The sequence below is a fragment of the Lithobates pipiens genome, unplaced genomic scaffold (assembly GCF_037356315.1).
Source record: "Lithobates pipiens isolate NorthernLeopardFrog02 unplaced genomic scaffold, aLitPip1_a1.2 Scaffold_30, whole genome shotgun sequence".
Lineage (NCBI taxonomy): Eukaryota > Metazoa > Chordata > Amphibia > Anura > Ranidae > Lithobates > Lithobates pipiens.
The window spans coordinates 175,458,549-175,467,640 of NW_027507791.1; the positions used below are offsets into that span (position 1 = coordinate 175,458,549).

The 9,092-nt window shown below is 40.1% G+C and overlaps 1 protein-coding gene across 1 annotated transcript; it reads right to left on the minus strand.

Annotated features, from left to right (window-relative positions):
- Nucleotides 1-4,333: 4,333 nt before the first annotated feature.
- Nucleotides 4,334-5,836, minus strand: LOC143942274 (olfactory receptor 6N2-like). The gene has a single exon (XM_077463516.1). The coding sequence runs from the start codon at nt 5,601-5,603 to the stop codon at nt 4,641-4,643; it is 963 nt and encodes a 320-aa protein (XP_077319642.1). The 5' UTR covers nt 5,604-5,836; the 3' UTR covers nt 4,334-4,640.
- Between the last annotated feature and the right edge of the window lie 3,256 nt (nt 5,837-9,092).

Here is a 9,092-nt window from a genome sequence, read left to right on the forward strand (position 1 = left end):
ATTTGAGAGAAGCGGGCTGCTAGAAAATATAACCAAAAGGTAAGTAACCGTAGACTACCTGCAGACTGGGATGTATAGAAAACATGTTAGGAAAATCTAGGGCATTTATCCTGCCAAATAAACCTATTAACATCCCTTTGAAGGTGGTTAATAAAAATAATAATGATAGGAAGGGCTTTAAAAAGGTATAAAAGTTTAGACAAAATGTTAATCTTGATGGCCATGATTTTACCTAAAAAGCAAATTTGGAATGAGCGCCACATCTTAAGCAAATTCTGGATTCAAGACATGCATGAAGGATAATTAGCTGCAAAAATAGAGGATATATTAGCAGTGAGATAAATTCAAAGATATGCAATTTTATCATAAGACCAATATTAGTTCTTTGTCCACTTCCCACCCAAGGACGTCATATGACGTCCTGGACTTTGACTGGAGATGTCTGAATGATGCCTGCAGCTGCAGGCAGTTCCATACAAAGTAAAAGATGGTCCCCGGCCATCTTTAGGACCCCCACAGGCTGTAAGTGATGCCACGATTTAAACACTGCCGTTGTACAGAGTACCCCTACCCATTCACCAAAAAAGTGTCAAAAAGTAATAAAAACACAGAAACAGTTTTTGGCGATTCCTTTATTAAAAAGTAAAATGGCTGCCTACTGCAGGCAAAGCTATTTGACAGTTGTTATGTAGGTGAGGGGTGGGGCCACCTGGCTATTTCACCTGGTAGCACCGCCCTCTTCTGATGTCCATTACCCAGCATGCATTGGTCCGTGGGCTTCAGGAGGCGGCGGTGTTTGCAATAGCAAGTAGAGAAACTATCCAGGCCTGGTGGCATGAATCAATTTAAAAATGTAATAAACCTCATCCTCCATGCAGGGAACATTAAGAGCATTTAATTGGGAGGTTGACAAAGAGGGGACAGGAATAGAGGCAACCATGTTTTTGAAATGAAGGAGGTGGGAGGAGCTAGCAAAGTTATATATAGATTTTTGGCAAAAACTCTCAGGACCTCCTTTGGAAATGAAGCTATGTTGCCTTCTGAGGTACGGAATTTATAGACATGGGGGGGGATGCAATGTGTGATTACGTTTTTACTGGTGAACATGGAAGATGCTGAATTACTATGTAAAAGAAAATTAGCTTTGAACCAATAGAGGGGTTTTTCTGTTTTGGCTGATAGCAAGATGTTAACTTCAACTGCTTCTGCTTGGCCAGCTGGCGATTAGACAGTGGTGGGTTGCCAATTTGCAGTCTATATAGGGTTACAAGCTCTTTAGTTAGACTTGTTGCCAAAGTTCTCTATTTTCTTTCGGCTGCCACTCATATAAGACAGTCACGAAGGACTGCCTTGTGGGCCACACACAAAGTAGTAGGTGTGATATTGAAGTTTAGTTTAAAGCAGAGTTCCAGCCACTAAAAAAAATGTAAAATTCAGCAGCCACAAATAATGGACACATGGAGCACATTTTGGGAGTGATCCCACACAAATTGCCCCATAGCAAGCGGCTTGCTACGGTGGGCACTAGACAAGGGAGAGGAGCCGAGAGCACCAGTGGGGGATCCCAAAAAAGGAGGATAATTGCACAGAGCAGGTAAGTATAGCATATTTGTTATTTTTAAAATAAATGTTTTAGGTTTACATTTATTTGAATGTGTGGCGTGTGGCAGTGAATAATTTGGGACTGGGTGGCACATACAAGTATTTAAAAAAATGTAAATCCTGATCACTTATTTAGAGTAATACAATGTTACTGTGGTAACATTATATTGCTCCTGTCACTGTTTGTTTAAAAAATAAATGTAAAAAAATAAAAAAATTTAATAAAAAAAACATTGAAAAAAAGGTATTACAGTGTTCCTGATCACCAGTTATATGATGACACTGTACTGCACTGGTGACAGTAGTAAGAAAATTCTCAATTTTCCCAAAAAAAAAGACAAAAAATTACAACTTCAAAAAACTTGCCACGCCTCTTACTAAATACCTTGGACTGTCTACTTTCCAAAAAGGGGTCTTTTTGGGATATTTATACTGTCCTGACATTTTTGAGTCTCAAGAAATGAGATTGAATGTCAGTACTGTACATCAGGATTGATCAATTTTCAGATATACAACATAGTTTGAGGAGTAGTTTGTAGACCAGGCATGTCCAAAGTCCGGCCCGCGGGCCAATCGCGGCCCGCAGTCCGGTTTTGAACGGCCCGCCTGGTGTGCTGCGGGATCAGGGCTGTCAAATGAGCCGATCCCCGTCACTGTGTGAAGCTCCGTCGGCTTCAAAAGTGAAAGTAAAGTGCAGAGGAGTGTGCTGTGCTCTCTGCTTCCCCCTACAGTGCAGTACCCGGCTGAATGAGGAAATGGAATGGAAAGGTACTGTACTACAAGCTAGATTCGTTTTAAAAAGGCTTTATTTATGTGTATGTGTGTGTGTGTGTGTGTATGTGTGTGCATGTGTGTCTGTATGTGTGCATGTGTGTCTGTATGTATATGTGTGCATGTCTGTCTGTATGTATGTGCGTGTGTGTCTGTATGTATGTGCATGTGTGTCTGTATGTGTATGTGTGCATGTGTGTCTGTATGTGTGTGTGTGCATGTGTGTCTGTATGTGTGTGTGTGTGCATGTGTGTCTGTATGTGTGTGTGTGCATGTGTGTCTGTATGTGTGTGTGTGTGCATGTGTGTCTGTATGTGTGTGTGTGTGTGTGTGTGCATGTCTGTCTGTATGTGTGTGTGTGCATGTCTGTATGTATGTATGTGTGTGCACGTCTGTCTGTATGCATGTGTGTGCATGTGTGTCTGTATGTATGTATGTGTGTATGTGTGTGTGTGCATGTGTGTCTGTGTGTCTGTATGTATGTGTGTCTGTGCATGTGTGTGCATGTCTGTATGTATGTGTGTGCATGTGTGTCTATATGTGTGTGTGTGTGTGCATGTCTGTCTGTATGTATGTATGTATGTGTGTGTGTGTGTGTATGTGTGTCTGTATGTGCATGTGTGTCTGTGTGTGTGTGTGTGCATGTGTGTGTGTGTCTGTGCATGTATGATTGCATGTGTGTGTGTGTCCATGTATGTCTGTATGTATGCGTATGTGCATGTGTGTCTGTATGTATGTGCGTGTATGTCTGTCTGTATGTGTGTGCATGTATGTGTGTCTGTATGTGTGTGCAGCATGTGTGTCTGTATGTATCTGTGTGCATATATGTGTGTGTGTGTGTGTGTGTGTGTGTGTATGTATGTCTGTATGTGCGTGTATGTCTGTATGTATGTGCCTGTATGTATGTATGTACGTGTGTGCATGTGTCTGTATGTGTGTGTGTGCATGTGTCTGTATGTATGTAAGTATATGCATGTGTCTGTATGTGTATGCATGTGTCTGTATGTGTATGCATGTGTGTTACTTTTAATCCAGACCCCCCCCCCCCCATTCTTGTACCATCAGAACTGCTTTTGTGGTGCTTGTGTGTGTGATAGCAGCCAGGATTGCTGCTCCTCTGAAAAGCAATCCATATACAGATCGCTTTTCAGAGGCATTTGAAAGGTGGTAAAGAGGCATTATGTTGCCTCCTCACCACCTGTTTTAAGCCCGTAAATGTAGCATCACTATACCGCAACTGTGCAGTCTACACAGTTGCGGGGTAGTTGCAGTGCAGGCCCATTCACCCTGAGCATACCTCCAGCTGCAGCCACAGCATGTGTACACCCCCAGCTGCTCCCTCTGCAGCTAAAGGGGGAGAAGTTGGGGGTGGTAAAAACAGCTTAACCATGTAGTTTTACTGCCCCTCCAATAAGCCCTTGGTTCACATCTGCATGGCTGCATGCTGTGTGTAGGGCAGCCCATGCATTTCAATGGGCTTCCATACCCACAAAAATGCAGGGAAGGAAGTCCCAGAGCTTTTTTTTTTTTTTTATTGCGCTGCACCAAAAGCACCCCATGTTTCCAATGTGTGGGGTACCATTAAGACTTAACGGTACCCCTAAAGAACAGAGCATTCGTCTGTGTGTCGGGCAAACGAGCGCAACAAAGGCACAAGAATTTTTGTTGGGCCAGGTATGAGTGCTCGAATGACCGAATTTTAATGGTTCAAAGAATGTCAGGCAAAATGGTCGGCCCTCACACATGTTCACTTCATCGAATCTGGCCCTCTTTGAAAAAAGTTTGGACACCCCTGTTGTAGACTCTATAACTTTTTGATAGACTAAATAATATACAGTGATTTAGGTTATTTTCACCAAAGAAATGTAGCAGAATACATTTTAGCTTAAATTAATGAAGTAAGATTATTTATTTACAACGTTTTATAACATAAATGAAGAAAAATAATTGTCATTCCAAATGTAACAGCACTGAAAGTTGAAAATTGGTCTAGGCAGGAAGGGGGTAAAAGTGCCCTGTACTGAAGTGGTTAAACCAGTCCAAACCTCTTCCTAATACAATTGTAGCAGTATAAATGTTTGGTATTGTCCATTGTCTGTGAGCCCCAAGGGTTGTTTTTTCGAGAAAAAAAACAACAACAATAAAATGGGACTTGATTGACCACTGGGTTATTTTTTTGCAGCCATTCTTCCATGTTTCCTTTGAAATCCATGAATTGAACAATTCCATCAGAACAAATTCTTAAAATATGAGTCCAGATGATGTTTTCAGGAATGCTTAACATATTTTACTTGTAGTAATTTTTTCAGGGAATTTATAATTTCTTTGTTTCGAAGGCTATATATCATAGGATTAAAGAGTGGAGTTAGTACAGAATAATTGATAGCCACAAGTTTGTCATATTCTGGAGTATACTTTATTTGAGGTCTGATGTACATAAATGCTACACTTCCATAGAAAATTAGCATAACTGTAAGATGAGAAGCACATGTAGAAAAAGCTTTCTTCTGTACGTTGCTAGACTTCATTTTCAGTATGGTGATTATAATTCTCACATAAGTCGCAATAAGAAAAAGAGAGGTCAAGATTATCATGCAAAGGCTAATAGCAAAATCAATAATAAAATTAAGGGATGTATCCGCACACACCAAGTTAAGAAGAGGAGAAGAATCACAGAAGAGATGATTTATTTCATTTGGACCACAAAATGGTAACCGTGACACTGAAATAAGAAGTGTTAAAGGACTTAGAAATCCAAGAAACCAACAACTTGAGACTAAAGTCTTGCAGCGCTTTAAAGTCATTATAGTATGGTACCGAAGAGGATTGCAAATTGCGACCATGCGGTCATAAGCCATTAAATTAAGTAAATAATTCTCTGTAATACCAAATGAGTGAAAGAGGTACATTTGCATCATACAATTACTGAATGAGATTTGGGTCTTACCCTTCCAAATTCCGGTAAGCACACCAGGAATTGTAACTGCTGTATACCAAATCTCAAGAAAAGACAACATACCAATTAAGAAGTACATTGGTGCATGAAGATGTCTATCAACAAAGATTAATGCTGATATTGCCACATTGCCGGCAACTACCAGGAGATAGGACATTAATAAAAGACTGAAGAAGAAAGGCCATAACGGGCCAGTGTTGGAAAACCCTAAAATTATAAACTGAGAGACTGTTTTATTTAAAGACATTTGTTCCAAAAGTTTGGAATTGTTCATGTTCCAATGCAAAAAGAAATGAAAGGCAAGCAGAGGAGGAACCTAGAAAATTAACTTGTATGGTAGAATATTCACAATTTACTTTTTTTTAGTATTTTGTAATTTGTTTGTTTTCCACTGTCTGAGATTGGTGTGTAGTTTATAGGTGCATCAACGCCTGATATTTTTTCATGTTCATCCATGCATTGTCCTGGGCTGGTAAGGCTGGACACAGTTTTGTTTTATCAATTTTTGTAGCCTCTGAACATCCTAGCATGTTATTGTAGAAAGAAAAAGAGGTAACATAAATAGGTAGCTAAAATAGAATCTCAATACCAATAATTATTTTATTTCTAAATTACACAGCACAGTGGTGTAGTGGGTAGCACTCTCGCCTAGCAATACAAAGGGTTGCAGTTTTGGATCCCAATCATGACACTACCTGCCTGGAGTTGGCATGTTGGCATGCTGGTAGGTTAATTGGCTTTTGTCCAAAATAGGCCCTAGTATATTAATGTGAGTTGGGGACCTTGGATTGCGGAGTAACCGATGTATGTGTGGAGCACTGCGTTATATACCTTAAATATATAATAATATAATAGATGAGCATCTTAATGAGACAATGGATAAGGACAATTGTAGACATGCACCCTCACTCTGGATGGACTGGTGTCTTTATCCAACCTTACTAAATAACTATGTGACTGTTTTAAAGCTAAAGTTTTGAATTTGATTTTGTTTTTGGAAAGGACAAATCAAATTTCATGCAAAAAAAAAAGAATTTTCATCAGCTGGCTTGCTTCTGTATAGGTAAACAGGTCTTCTTGTACCACTGTGTACCTATAAAGCTGATGACTTCCAAATGGTGCAGACCTATTGTGAATAACAGATGCATCTGCATTGCATTATTGGAGACATTTTTAAAGAGAATTAAAAAAAAAATTAAAGTGACTTTTCTGGCCCAAAATCCCAATGCGTGTTAGTAGAAAAAGAGATAAAAAGGAAAAACTTTTTATCTGGGATCCTGAAACTCAGTTTGTTAAGGGCACTTTCACACTGGGGCGGGGCCTGAAAAGCGCCATTTTATCACATTCGCTTTACATGTGAAAAGGTGTACATCAAAATACTTTATTTCTCAGTAAAGACTTGTACCACCAAGCATTCAATCAGATTGGCATTGATGTCTTTCATTTCAAAGGCGTACTTAACAAGTGTTCGTTTTTTTGTCTATCGTTCCCTCTGATATATAACACTAAGCTCCCCGGTGGATATCATATATAAAAATATGCGGTATAATAGCTTACTTCAGAGCACCATTCGGCATTCAGCTAACTGTGTGATGGTCTCCTCTCCTGATCTGATAGCTACAGGGAGACGTGCTGAGAAAACCCCCCACTGACATCACCCGGGAAGAGGAGAGGAGGAGACTGGCGGACAGTCACGTGAGCGCTGGACGGCATTCTAAAGTAAGATATTATACCGCTTATTTTTATAAATGACATCCACTGGGGAGCTTAGTGTTATATATCAACGAGAGCTATAGAAGAAAAAACTGTTATTTTTAGAGCAGGAGGGGAGGATTGGGGAGCTGACAGGCAGGGAGGAGAGGGGGGAGGAGGACAGAGGTAGGCACAGGACAGCAGGCTGCAGATCACGGAGGCATAAATCATGGTCCATTTACATAGGAAAGGGTAGACACTAGCAGGATTAGCCAGGTATTTCAGGTGACACAGGGGGCCAAATTACACAGCACAAGCACTGTGCTGTACATGCTTTAACCACTTCAACCCAGGACCATTTGGCTGGCCAAAGACCAGAGCATTTTTTTGTGATTCAACACTGCGCCACTTTAACTGACAATTGTGCGGTCGTGTGATGTGGCTCGAAAACAAAACTGACGTCCTTTTTTTCCAACAAATAGAGCTTTCTTTTGGTGGTATTTGATCACCTCTGCAGTTTATATTTTGTGCGCTATAAACAAAAAAAATTTCAATTTTGAAAAGAACACATTGCTTTTTACTTTTTGCTATAATAAATATCCCCCAAAAAATATAAAAAAACATTTTTTTCCTCAGTTTAGGCCTATACGTATTTTTCTACATATTTTTGGTAAACAAAAAACCCACGATAAGCGTTTATTGATTGGTTTGTGCAAAAGTTATAGAATCTACAAAATAAAAGGGGATAGTTTTATGGCATTTTTATTAATAATTTTCTTTTTTTACTAGTAATGGTGGCGATCAGCGATTTTTATTGTGACTGCGACATTATGGTGGACACATCAGACAATTTTGACACATTTTTGGGACCATTCACATTTATACAGCGATCAGGGTGATTAAATGTATTGATTACTGTGTAAATGTGACTGTCAGTGAAGGGGTTAGCACTAGGTGGCACTGTATGGGGTTAAGTGTGTCCTAGGAAGTGATTCTAACTGTGGGTAGAAGGGGCTAATGTGTGACACAACATTGATCACTGCTCCTGATTACAGGGAGCTGTGATCAGTGACAGTGTCACTAGGCAGAATTGGGAAATGCTTGTTTACAATAGCATTTCTCTGTTCTTCCTCTCTGGGAGATGATCGTGGGTATCACCGCGGACATCGAGTCCACGGAACCTGCAATCCTACTCACGGAGCTCAAAGGGACGTACAGGAACGCCCATTTGCCCAGCTGTGCCATTCTGTCAACATTAATCTACATGCGGTGGGAACAGGATCGGGAACGGTTACAAGCGGTTAAGGGAACAGAATTTTTTTTTTTTTTGGTTAACAAATGCTTTAATCACCCCTACCAGTGTGTTAAGTGGTTTGTCTCATCCATGTAAACTGGTATTCTGCTGGAGAGTTTATGCTGTGAAATACAACAGACTTGCTGGCTGGATTATGATAAGAAAATAGAAAAAAGCCTAAGAAAGAAACAAATACAGCCTTCACATCTAAGATTTGGTAAGCTGCAATATAATACGATTTTGCTTTTAAGTTTAACACTGCTTTAAGGTATCCTTGTCTGAAGAGTTTTTTTTTTTTTTTTGACATTCTAGTTGTTGTATGGAAAGGGTAAGAAGGGTGGGAGGGACTAATGATCTGATGGGAAAATAGTTTGCTGTAGAAAGTTTCAAAAATAAATAGAATGTCTTTATGATGGGTAATTGTCAGACCCTTATGTTTATATGTTCAGATATGATTAGAGTTACTGAGAGTTCTCTGACCATGAGTGAAAGCTTTAACACAATAAAAAAAAATATTGGTAAATAGTGATGGCCGAACGGTTCGCCCGGCGGTCATTTCGCAGCGAATTTCGGGTGTTCGCGGTCCGCCCGTTCGGCGGACTATTGGCGCCGTTCGCCCGGCGGACTTCCGTGTTTACTGTGTAAAAGAACTTTGACCTATGATGACACATTTATCATGGGGTACAGGACAGCCAATTGAGACATTACAGCACATGGACACTTGGACATTACCCCTAACTTATAAATACACCCGATCCGGCGGCCATTTTACATTCT

Bases quoted from the DNA above. Each gene is read 5' to 3' on its own strand.
- LOC143942274 (XM_077463516.1), bottom strand. From the start codon at position 5,603: ATGAACAATTCCAAACTTTTGGAACAAATGTCTTTAAATAAAACAGTC.